The sequence below is a fragment of the Petromyzon marinus genome, chromosome 14, assembly GCF_048934315.1.
Source record: "Petromyzon marinus isolate PM22_M1 ecotype Great Lakes invasive population chromosome 14, UKy_Petmar_22M1.pri1.0, whole genome shotgun sequence".
Classification (NCBI taxonomy): domain Eukaryota; kingdom Metazoa; phylum Chordata; class Hyperoartia; order Petromyzontiformes; family Petromyzontidae; genus Petromyzon; species Petromyzon marinus.
The window spans coordinates 12533619-12547033 of NC_133680.1; the positions used below are offsets into that span (position 1 = coordinate 12533619).

The 13415-nt window shown below is 44.7% G+C and overlaps 1 protein-coding gene across 1 annotated transcript; it reads left to right on the forward strand.

Moving 5' to 3' along the window:
- Window positions 1-277: 277 nt before the first annotated feature.
- Window positions 278-13204, forward strand: ABT1 (activator of basal transcription 1). Its single transcript, XM_032954039.2, has 3 exons — window positions 278-722; window positions 10334-10512; window positions 12656-13204. The coding sequence occupies exons 1-3, from the start codon at window positions 398-400 to the stop codon at window positions 13100-13102; spliced, it is 951 nt and encodes a 316-aa protein (XP_032809930.1). The 5' UTR covers window positions 278-397; the 3' UTR covers window positions 13103-13204.
- Window positions 13205-13415: the final 211 nt, after the last annotated feature.

Below are 13415 nucleotides of genomic sequence, written 5' to 3' on the forward strand. Positions count from 1 at the left end.
TCGGGGGGGCGGGGCCCGGGCGGGGTGGGGGGGGGACCCGGGGAGTGGGGGGGGTCTCCCAACTTATGAGCATGGCAGCCATCTTGGGTGAGGAAGCAGCAGGGCCGTGGCCTCAACCCCCCTCCCGTCGTCGCTTGATGACGTCATCTCCGCGCATTCGTGGGAGTCTCTCCCCCGACCCTCTCCTTACTCAAGATGGCGGCTTCCCCCTCCACGCGCTATTAAGGGAAGCCAACGAGAGCGATGCACCTTTAAACTCATGTTCGAGATTGCACGCTCGTTTCCGTAGCACCGCTTTGTCGTCGTCGTTGTCGTTCTTGTTGCGTTTAGTTTGTTGTTTGTCCTTTCCGCCCCGCGGCCGGCGTCGCGCACCTTCCGTTTGACCTCGCGGGGTCAAATGTATACTCGCGGGGTCAAATGTTCACCGAGTCCCCTCCCACCGTCACCCACACGTGGAGCTCGCATGGCCGAGGCGGAGGAGGCTGAGTCCAGGGAGAGCGGCCCGGTTGGTGACGATGGGGTTGATGGTGACGACGTTGGGGTTGATGGTGACGACGATGGGGACGACGATGGGGTTGGTGGGGCAGGGCAGCCCTCTGCGAGGCCCGTGGTGCCCGGAGTCATCTACCTGAGCCGCATCCCGCCCCGCCTGCGCGTCAAACACGTGCGCCAGCTGCTGAGCCGTCACGGCGAGCTGGGGAGAATATTCCTGCAGCCAGAGGGTACGAGTCACGAGCATCGTCACTGTCGTTAACACCAAAACTCGCTCTCGTCGGTCACGTCGGCGCGAATAAGTTTAGTTGGATAAACGTCCACAACGTCAACATTTCCACCGCCATGATTCAGACCATCGACATGTCTTTCACCACCACCAACATCTTTATTGACACCATCTACATATCAACATAGTTGAATTTAGCATAATTAAGCTGATAATACTGTACTGTATAACGTCAACAACTGGAACAACAACTACTACCATAATTCTGTAACATCACTACTTCTGTACTGTATATCATCATTAACATATCACCGCTATCACCCATTCCATCATCAACAACCACCAATACCATCAACACCACAACCACTTCTACAAACACGAAGCACCACGACTACCATCACGACCATCACTACAACCACGACCATCACTTCAACTACTTACACCATCACTCCCATCACAACTACTTCCATCACGACAACCACTTCCACAACTGATATTACCCCAACTACTTCCACCACGACTTCATCATCACAACCACTTCCATATCCTTATGGGGTCGATACCACAAGTATCAAATTGTGGAGACGTCAATAATGATCCTCTCGATAGACTCCCCACACTCCCGCCATAGGAATGTGGATATTCCACCACTGGTTCAGGACTGTAAACAAGTGATCAACATCTTTTGAGCACTAAATCACAGACTTGTCTTATCTTAATGAAGAGACAACCGCGATGTTTCCTCCTTACACAACAGTATCTGGGTTGCTTGTCGTACAAAATATGAAAAAACCTAAATTGCAAAACAATATAGAGCACAGTGCCTTAAACGCAAATCGTTGTCTTCCAACGTTTTCCTGGTTAAAAGAGACGCTTGTACAAAGACGTGGATTTTTACCGGCACTCACTCTCGTCCTCAGCTCAAGAGCATCGTTGCACTAGCACGTGTTCAATCAGCAGGTGGCTCCAAAATACAGGCTCATGCTTGATATGGCATCGTAAAATACTATTCATTAAGCCAGTGTTTAAATTTCCAATGATTCAAGGCTAATAATTTTCTCGATAATTTACACATTTTTGTCCACGAACTACATGCTCCTTTTCTATTAAAATTAATTTCCAATTCCTGGAGTTAATCCATCACAAGATCATGTGTGGTGGGGTAAAGTGGTGGTAACCCTGAGCACTTCCTAGACGTCTGGCCAGAGTGGAAGAGTAGGTAGAATATCTTCATAGAGGGGCTCTCGAGAGCTTCCTATGGTGGAGACCTTCCACTGGCGGTGACATGAGCAAGAAATGTCAGGGCGCTACAGTGTCGAGATGTTAACTACGTCGCCTGGTATGTAGAAGTTCACTGGTAATGTGTTCCTGGTCGGAACACATTTCCGTGGTGCGGAAATTTGAGGGTAAGAATCCACCCATTTTTTCGCCATATAGCATTGTGATATATAACGACTTATTGTTGGTAGCTTAGCTGATTGGAGAATATAGAGTTTATTGATAACATGAAGGTAATTTATATTTTAGTTTTTATTGGTTCACTATATAGTACTGTGAATAGCTCAGATGTGTAGTCATTTCTGTGACCAGTCACTAGCAAATCACTCAGTTATTTCAATGCTAAATTTGCCTAGTTATTTCAATGCTAAATTCTCCTGTTTGATTTGTACTAAGTGCCTCGGTGAATGTGTATGCTCTGACTTCAACGTAGCTATTTCTGTAGCAGTTACAAGCGAATCACTCAGCTATTTCAATGCTAAATTCTATGCTAATTCCATTGTCAAGGGGTGCCTCTGCGGATGTGTATTCCTTAACTTAGCTATTTCAATGCTAAATTCTATGCTAATTCCTTTTAACAATGGGTGCCTCTGCGGATGTGTATGCTTTAACTTTTAACATAGCTATTTCTGTGACCAGTCACAAGCTAATCATTCAGCCATTTCAATGCTAAATTATATGCTAATTCCTTTGTCAAGGCTCTTTGTTCCTCTCACACAGCTTAAAAGCCATGATCTGAACGTGGCTCTCTCACTCCAGCGCTGTCCTACCAGACAGTCTCGCCCCCTTCACCTGATGAAGGCCGCTTGTGTTGTGGCCGAAACGTCGTGAGAATATTATTGTGTTATTTTATTTTATCAATTTATTATTTTATTCTCATTCTACGTGACTTTACCGAAAGAACCAAAGAAGAGGACTGTTTTCTTTTCACCACAAAATCTAAGCTTGTATATTTGAAGTCCATGAAAGGATGTTGCGAAATCTCTATTAACCATAATAGAGGTTTTTTGGGTTAGATCGTGTAAATATATAAATGTGTCGTTTACACGACCTAACCCAAAAAAACCTCTTATGGATGATATTGGTCACGAAAGCCTACGTGTTAAACAAATCTCTATTAAGTTGAACTCTTGAGAATTTACCCTCCTAATTGTGAAGTGTCTCATGGTATAAAAAATAAACCTTGAAAAGTGGGCCGACTACATTCATGGCCATTGTGCTGGTCACCCTAAACTGTTCTCTCATAACCTCGGGTGTGATAGTAAACAACGTTCTCCTGCTCAAAACGTTTCTGAGATTCTTTCTGAATCACTGGAATTCACATGAGTAAAATTGCCCGCAGTTGATGCCTTAATACTAATTTTACAGAAAATACTCAATGCATTTGTTATGTCTTGTGGTAGCCCAATGCACACAATTTATCATTGATTTCCTAGATAAATTTTTCACACACTGCCACTGTTTCAAAATGCATCTGCCCCACCAGGTTGCAGAGTAACGCACTCATGAACACATCACGCCAGTTCTGCAGCAGTTGCGTCACCTTTTAGTGAAAGTCATCATTAGCCATGGTCAATCTACTGCTGGACGAAGGCCTCCCCAATCCACCACAACCTAATGATTGCAACGATCCACCCAGCACCCACGCACGAGGCGATTTCATCGCTCTGTGGACATTCCTCACAGATGTGTTCTGTTCCTTGGATGCCGAACCTTCATTATTTTCGATGATCTAACCGTACTGGTGTTAGAAGGACTTGATGAAGAAGGCTGCAAAGTGACGCTCAGGATAAATATTGAAAAACTAAGGCCTTTAACAACAGCAAGTTTGCGAAGAAATTGTTCGAAGAGGACACGACGCGTATCTTTGATGGCAAATTGAACGTGGGCTCGAGTAAAAATAAAAAAAAGTCGGCAAAGTTACCAATTTTCAGTTGTTGATGCGGCATTTAACTTCCATCTTACATATCTAACTGTACTCGGCCAGATATGTCAGTGTAAGTTGACCAAACATCCAAATATTAAACTACTAAACTATATATATTTTTATTTTACCAGGTAAGACCCACTGAGATATATAGCTATTTTTCAGAAGCAACCTGGCCGCAAATTATAGCCCAATGGAGTGGCTTATGTGGAATTGTATAGCAGCCAAATATTCTAAACACATGTTTATAAATGTGGAGGGAAAAACCGGAGGACCCAGATAAAAATTCATGCAACCACGGGGATAACATGCAAACTCCAAATATACAGGCATCATGGTCGGGATAGGACGCACGACCTCTATACCCCCAATAACGGATCCCAGAGCTTGGACAATTAGTGCCCATGCTTGCTGCAGTCTCCCACGCCTCCTGATACATTCTTTCTCTCACCAAGAGGGTAAACAAAAACTGCGCATGACAGTTTCTACACCACAATAAAATCTTGACTTAAAGCTTTTGTGACTGCAGGAATTCATATTTTTTGGGTCTTTTGGTAACGCCACTTAGATAGAAAAAATAATCAAAATAATAACACTATCACAACGTTTCGATCGCAACACAAGCAATCGTCTTCAGGTGAAAAAAGAGGGAAATCTGCCGAGGCATGCTGTTTATAAAGGTTTAAAGATGGGCGGGGCAGCTAATGTTAATGTAGGAGAGGTCTCTGTAACCTGCAGTAGGTCTACACCAATCAGACAGCTGTTTATAAATGGTTTAAAGATGGGCGGGGCAGCGAACGCCAATGTGGGGGAGGTACTACGGAGCTGTGGGGGGTGACCATTGTATTGTGAGAGATTAGCATGTCAATGTAAGATCGCAGTGTCCACATGGAGGTGGAAAAGAATGGCAATCCGCCATTTACTAACATTCAACACAGGACATAACATTCGTGATTTGATCCCTTCTGTGAAGGATGCGATCCCCGACATGCAATAGCCTGGTGTCTACAAACTAAGCTGTATGTGGAAGCAGTTACATTGGGGAAACTAAGTGACATGTCTCGGACCAAGTTCATAAACATAAGGCAGATCTGAAACACGGTAGGATCAATACCTCAGCCGTGGCTGATCATTATTTTAATGCTGTGGGCACACGCAAAATTGATTTTGCCAAGACGAAGGTACTCTGCAAACCCACTGGCTATCAGCAAAGATTCGTTCATGAAGCCATCCAGATGTATAAACACGGACACAATTTCAACCAAGAAGATGGGTACAAACTGAGCAATCATTGAAAGGACGTTATTAACCAGTTTAGGTCATAACTGGCTGTGATGTTCCTAGCCTACCTAGCAGTTATTTTCGACTCTGAGTTACATTCACAAACACAGCCACCGTTAGCTGTGTTAGTAAATGGCGGCTTGCCATTCGTTTCCACCTCCATGTGGCCACTGCGCTGTCTTACATTGACATGCTAATCTCTCACAATACAATGGCCACCCCCACATTGGCATTATCTGCCCCGCCCATCTCTAAACCTTTATAAACAGCCTGCCTTGGCAGATTTACCCCTCTTTTTTCACCTGAAGACGATTGCTTGTTTTGCGATCTAAACGTAGTGATATTGTTATTATTTTGATTCTTTTTTCTATCTACGTGGCTTTACCGAAAGACCCAAAGAATATACATCACAATTGTTCAGCACCATAAAAAGCAACAGACTAATCGCCCGTGCCATCTGGCTGGTAACGTGACACACAACATTTATCAAATTACCTCCAGCATGATAAACCATCTCTGATTACAACTTGGTTCGTGCAAATCTATTTATAGTTATAAAGCAAGCCTCGTAACGTTGCGTTGCTCTTCGTAAGGAAATGAGAGTCTGAGAGTGCCGTATTAAAGGAGTGTGTTGGGCGTTGTGTTGAATGCAGCACGTGAGTGTGCATGACTAGTATTTGATAAGTGTGGAAGGTGTGTCGAGCGTGTTTTCTATTAAAGTCGTCGTATGGACGAGATTCGTTATCGTGACCCACCCTTCACAAACATGCTCTGACCAATGTGCTGAATTAAGGTCAAACGGCTAGGGGAGACCTTCATCCAGCAGTGAATTGATTATGGGCTGTAGTTAACTAATTACAAATGATAACATGACCCGGCCAAACACATACCCTTAAGCGGAAGCCCACACCCTTAAGCGGAAGCCCACTAGTGGGGCTCGCACCAGGGCTTTCAGGTATTTGAGCTTCTCGTGCAATCTCATCTGGATGAAACCTAGATGAGTGTATTCATCGTGCAGAAGGCTCACCCACAGGAGTTAAAGGGACAGACCCAGGTGCTAGGAGCCTTATCCGTAGGCGTTGTTTCTACAAAACATGCTGAACGTACGAAATAATTGAACTCATCTCAGGGCTTTGAAGCTGTGTTTTTGAACTGTGCGAACATGTTCTCACTTGCAAAACGTGGACCCCACTTCCAAGAGAAAACTACGTATGACCCACACCTTTGAAGCCAAAACGTTAATACTGTACCATCCAGAAGCTCACCTGGTTAATCTGTGTGAGAATGACACATACACAGACCAAGATGCTGCTTTGAGTCTGGGGGGAGGTGCTATTGATGAGCACTTGTTGAGACGACTCGCAGCATACAAGGGGGTGGTGATATTGACCGCACTGTTCCATGTACTTGGACTCAGTTGACCCCGGGAAGTTTAAATAACATCCGTTTCATGATATATTTTTTACTAATAATAATTCTCACCTTGTTACTTTACAATGTATTTCATTAATATGAAGCTGTGCCACATGCCTCACTGCTCAACATCTTGCAGCAGTGAATACAAGCAAAAATAGGACATCAATAGCTCTACTCTTTGCTTGTATTCACTGCTGCAAGATGTTGAGCAGTGAGGCATGTGGCACAGCTTCATATTAATGAAATACATTGTAAAGTAACAAGGTGAGAATTATCTTTCGTAAAAAATATATTATAAAATATTTCTACCTACGTGACTTTACCGAAAGAACCATGGAGTATGGATTCCTGCAGTCACGAAAGCTTCAAATAAAGATCAATAGCTCTGTAAGCTATTGTGTCTCTGTAAACTATTGTGTCTCTGTAAGCTATTGTATCTCTGTAAGCTTTTGTATCTCATATTCTTGGTTCTTTCAGTAAAGTCACATAGAAGGGAAACAATAATTAAAATATAAAACAATAAAATTATCACGACGTTTCGACTGCAACACAAGCAATCATCATCAGGTGTGAAAACCACAGCAAGAAAATATGGAAAAAGTGGCGTTTTTTTTACATCACGGAGAGCGATTAGGCAGTTATTCAGATGGACGAGTCCATCTATGTTCGGAAAAGAGGAGGGGGGAGACGAAAATAATGGATGCGGTCTGAAAGCCACCGTAAACGTGAACAATCAATTAAAACCCGAAATGGTTTATCAAATCCTTCCAATGATTGCTAAGCCAGAATCCATCTTCTCGGTTGAAATTGTCTCTGTGTTTGTATATGTGGATAGCCTCATGAACGAATCTCTCATGGTAGCCAGATGGCTTGCAGAGAACCTCTGTCTTGGAGAAGTCAATGTCATGTGAGCCACTGAATTATAACAGTGATCTGCCACGGCCGAGGTGTTGGTCCTATTGTATATCTGTAAGCTATTGCAGCTCTGTTAGCTATTGTGCTAATTAATGCAATAGCTCAACACGTCAAGTTATTTCGATTCGCAAACAAGTGTGGGGCAGTGCCCATTTCTGTTGGAGGTCCTAAAACAGTGGTAGAAATTAACATTCTTTGTTGGAGGTTCAAGTCTCTCCAAAGGACAACTGGTGTTGACTTAACACGTAGGTTTTCGCGACCAGTATCCATAATATAGGGTTTTTTTTTTATGTTAGATCGCGTAAATATAAATGTATTATTAAACCCGCCAACACCCGACACAGCCATTTAGTAAGGTTTGTCATTGTGCAAGCATAATGTATATTGATAACCATATGAATAACCCAACCAGCAATGGATACCCATTGTCATTTATATGCATTCATTATCCCCCCCCCCTTCGCACAAGAAGGCCTCAAGTGACGTCATCACATCTACTCTATTTAAGGAACGAAAACGAGGATTTTTCCACAAATATGGCTGTCGCCTGATAAAGCGAGTTGTAATTACTGGTGAAACGTCCTACTCAGATTGTAAATGTTGTGGATTTGCTCTCCAACACACCAGTGTGCTGTACTAGTAACGAATTGGCATATTCTATTTACGTGACAAACCTTACTAATTGGCTGTGTCGGATGGTAGCGGGATTAACGACACATTCATATTTATGCGATCTAACCCCCCAAAAAAACTATATTATGGATGGTGTTGACTTGAAGCAAATTGACTACTGTTTTGGCAAACTCATAGGCATCACTATCTTAGTTGACTTGTGACCAATATTTGACATGCCACCTTCCAATTCTTAAGTTTAGCAGTCTGAATCATGACTTAAAGCTTTGGTGACTCCAGGAATTCATACTGTTTGGGTCTTTCGGTAAAGTCACGTAGATATAAAAAAAATAAAAAAAATCACGACGTTTCGATCGCAACACAAGCAATCGTCTTCTGGTGCAAAAATTAGCAGTCTGCCACAGCACTGCCTAGTTGATTGACTGATTTGTTCGTGAAAATTAAATAGCAGAAGTGAAAATTAAACGTCAGAAGTGCATGCCAATATGCCATATGCCAGCTAAATATGGTTGTAGAACAGCGGGGTGTGAAGCACTTTGTAAACGTAAAATGTATTATCCTGCCAACAAAAACCTGTGGATCTTCTTAATGGAGGTGAATGATTAAGAGATGTGTGTGTGTGTGTCTTGGGTTTTAGCAAAATGTTTGAAGACGTCTCTACAAAGGCATTTTCACAGGGACAAATTGAACTAATTGCAGGACTTGGCCAGCAGGGAACATGCTCTGGATGGTTTTCAAAGGGAAATTGAGCCGTGTGCCAATTAGCATGCACACACCAGGGCTTTGACTGTCACTTGTCTACAACGTACATCCGTGAGCTTTGTGAGAAGCATTTCAAAGGGAGTTTCAGCTGCATGTCAAGCTTATACCGGCATCCTGCAAAGTCACACCGTCTCCCTGCTCAAACCTGCATCTGGCAGTGCTCGTCTTCATTGGTGGCCCGTAGCCAACGGGAATGAATTCCACATTTTAATGGCAGGGACAATTCTCTCTACAGCACAACCAATGTTAACTTTCCACACAGTGGTACTTATTTTATCTACTGCAGAGGAAAATATTGGTTGAGCTCCTGATCTCCAACATTTGTGAGCCAAGTACCCTGCCAGTGCCGCCGCCTGGCTGAAAACCTGGGTTTTGTTGGTGGTAATTAAATGTTAAATTATAACCACGTGTGTGGTTGTATATGTCTTCAACAGTGTATAAACCGTTGTTTGTATCTGCACAGTTATATCGGGTTTTTTTCCTATTCCAGGATGTCTTGCGACAGCAGAGCTATGCATCACGGGTTGTACTTGAGCTGGTGCAGCTTAATTCTGCTTGGGTTTAGTTGCAGGCAACCACCCTCAATTAAAACAGGTACCCAAGTATAGTCAGTTGATGGTCTCCACCTGGTCATCCATTCTGCCTGGCATTGCACTGAAGACTAAAATATACTATTATGACTTTTTTCACCTTGAGAGCGTATAGGAATGCCTTGTAGTATTGAGTAAGGCATACTGAATTTAATTCGGTACAGGCGTGTCTCACTTAACGAAGCCGCGTTATAATAGACATGTTTCACGTTGTGCGAAAAGTGTTCTCGAGTGGAAGAACCGTGTTATAGCGAAAATGCGTTACGAGGACTTACCATGTAGGACTACTACTGTTGACTTCCCAAAAAATGTTACATTGGTCCAGGAGGAATGAGGTGCCTCTTTGGTCCCCAGCCCTGGTTATAAATTGTAGCCTTCCATTTGTGAACTAGGTGCTATATTCTCACAGCCGGCCTGCTTGACTCTACATGCCCACTTCACTACTGGCATACGAGTCTGCACTCGAGGAAGCTCCAGAGAGCCATTCTAGAGAATATTTTGGCCTACTCTTACATGCTGGCCATATGTCTGGGTTTACCCATACTTCACCCCACGACACACAACCTTGCCGATCAGCCTAACCGTGGCATGTACCAATTTATGCCAAAAAGAACTCCTCCGGCTATCACAGTTGGCTATGTACGGTGTGAAAGAAATTCAACATAGATACTGCTGGGAGACCCAATCGAACCAGCAAGTCCAGTGTGCAAGCCGTTACGCCAAGGCAGTGTCGCTGGAAAAATGGGCAAATAGAAAGAACCTTGACTGTTATTTCCTCCCCCACTCTCCGCCGCCGCCCCCTAACCCCAGACAAACACAGGAGGAAGGCGCGGAAGAAGATCTCGCGCTCCAACGCACGCAGCTACACGGAGGGCTGGGTGGAGTTCGTGGACAAGAGAAAAGCCAAGCTCGCGGCCATCATGCTTAACAACAACCGCATCACGACGCGCAAGCGCAGCCGCTTCTACGACGACCTGTGGAGCCTTAAGGTGGCGATCGCTGTAACGAGACGCGGGTAGAGTGGGAGCCATTGCAAGGGGGGGAAATAGGAAGGGTCCGAGATAGTGCTTGATATGTGATGGGTCGTACAAAAGCCTGATATGAGTGGTTACTATAAGGGGTGATGTGTAGTTGAAGGCAGTCCCGGAATGAAACCTGTTCGTCCTGCAGGCCATGTTCATGGCCCTTCCTGTCTGCGGAGATGTATAGGAGAATAGGAACCGTTCTGAACAGTGCTGGTGTATACGTTTGGTGGTCCGAGAAGTGCCCAAATAGCGTACCGTCATATACTGGCACGTTTAGACCACTGTTTGAAGGTAAATTGATTTCAAGGATTACCAAAAGTCATGCGACAGATTTTTATTGCAGCAGTTGAACTCCCTTGCTTGTTAACTGACACGTTTCAATCTGAAAAACCCAGAAATTTGTAGGAAGCTATTCTTACCATACTTGACTCCCGTTGACTTCCACATTTTTTCAATACTGAATCAATTGTGGCTTGTGCAGATTTTTAGTTACAATGAAGTGCTGTGTTTTGTGTGAGTGGATTTGGGAGCAAAGTTAATTATTTAAGTTGTTATTAAAGGGGTGCGACGGTGGTGAGATGTTAACTAATTTGCCTGGTATACAGGAGGTCGTGTGTTCGATCCCAACCCTGACACCTGCTGTCTATTTTAAGTTTGCATGTTCTTCCCATGGTCGGGTGGATTTTTGTCCAGGTTCTCCGTTTTTTTCCCTCCACATTGGCAAACATACTGTTAGAGTATTAGCCTGCTATACATTTCCATGTTAAAGGCCACTTCATTGAGCTATCATTTGTGGCAAGTCTCTATATAGCTCGGTGGGCCTGACCGGGTAAAATAAATTAGTTCGGATTAATAATAGTTTAAATCGTTATTTTTAGAATGAATGAAAGCCTTTGGACAATCAGAGTGCAAGTGCATTGCACTGTATAAAATAATATAAATGTGTCAAGTTATGTCATTGCTCTCTTTGTTGTGCCGCTACAATTATTGGTTACTTGTGGCACAGGCAGAGCATGGGGAAACGAGACAAGACTTTAGCGAAACAGCCACTGCCTGGGAACAATGGAACACATCACGGGGCATTCTGAGACAGCACTCAAGGGTGTAGATGATGGCAGTGGGAAGTAGGCAGGGACAGGAACACTGTCGAAGTAGACACTGCAGGTGGTATGAGGGACACGACAGACAAGAATGGCTATACTGCAGTTAATTCCAGGGAAACTACAGAGGTACATTTCCGCAGTACTGAGGGATGTAGGGATGCTGGTGACGGTAGCAGATGGAGGGAGGTGTGGACAGGAACAATAGCAGGAATATGTTGTGCCATACGTGCGGAGCAGGTACATAAATTGCAGAGGGAGATACAGACAGGACACGGATAAACTAGGACAGCACTGAGAGACGTAGCAATGTAGATTCTAGCAGTGGGAAGTGGGTGGGTACAGGAACACTATGAAGAGACTGGGACACATTGGTGGCAGAGGAAGACGATGAAGGGGGAAGCAGAGGCTTTTTAAAGAGGGATTACATAACTGAATGCACGAGAGGGAACATTACATTGGGAGATGGACGCTAGGGGGAGACGACTGCAGGAGGAGACAGGGACACTGCAACACAGCTGAAGGTTGAGAGGGAGAGAAGTCTGCATGGAGAGCAATGAAGCATTAAGAGATAGCAACACTACAGGGGAAGCAGACAGTAATGATCGAGATAAGTACGAGGGGGGATGCTGTGAATCTAGAGACACTTTAGGAGGAGATCAGGACACAGGGACAATGCATGGGAAAATAGAAGACAGGGACACCGCATCCAGAGAAACAGAGAAACTGCATGCAGAGACGAGACACAATTGGACATGGAGACCCTGTCAAGGGGGTCTGGGACACCACCAGGGGTCGCGGTGGCAAGGCATCATATACACAAACGCGCCACCCCACGTCAAGCCCCTCCTGCTCTCTCCACATCACCCGTTTTTGAGTTTTTATTTTTCTAGATTAAAAGCTAATTTATTTTGAATTGCTTTTTTGTGTTTAGCTAGCACGGTTGACTACGTACGTTACGAAATAAGTTTAACATACATACCCTCTCTCTCTCATCTCGCCCGCAGTATCTGCACCGCTTCCGTTGGGCGCACCTGAGCGAGCGGCTGGCATACGAGCGCACGGTGCGCAACCAGCGGCTGCGCACGGAGATCGCGCAGGCCAAGAAGGAGACGGGCTTCTATGTCGCCAACGTGGAGCGCAGCGCCACGCTCGGGCGCCTAGCCGAGCGACGCAAGAAGCAGGCCGCCACCGCCGCCGCTCGAGACGGTGGGGCAACCGAGGGGCAGGCCGCGGGGGAGGCTGAGGAGGAACCCATGTGGGGCTTCCGGCAGCGCAGGACGGAGGGGGAGATCCAGGAGCAGAAGAAAAAGAGGGCGGCCGTGGCTGCGACGGCCTCCTCCAAGAAGGTCCAACGCTCCAAGCAGAAAGCGAGCAGAATCGCGCAGGAGAGCAAGTCCAACCGCGAGCTTCTCGCCAAGATCTTTCAGGGCTCGGCCGATGGGCAGAGCTGAGCCCATGGCTGGAAAGCAGAACTCTTCGTTTAAGTTGTGTGTTTTCAATTTGCCAGTTACATTTTCGAATAAATGAGCATTTTAGTACAATGTGTGAACCCATTGTTTCGTCGCTGTCTCATTTGAAATATCGTCATTCACACCTACGCCATAACGTTAGTTTTCTTTTGTCTGCCGTATTATTCTACCTGTTAATTCCCTCTAAAAGGATAAAAGAAACAACGTAGATCGTATGAAACAACTTTTGTATCAACCAGTAAAAATGTACTATTGGAAATGAACTTAACTGATTAGGCCGCACAGTTGGGCTCAA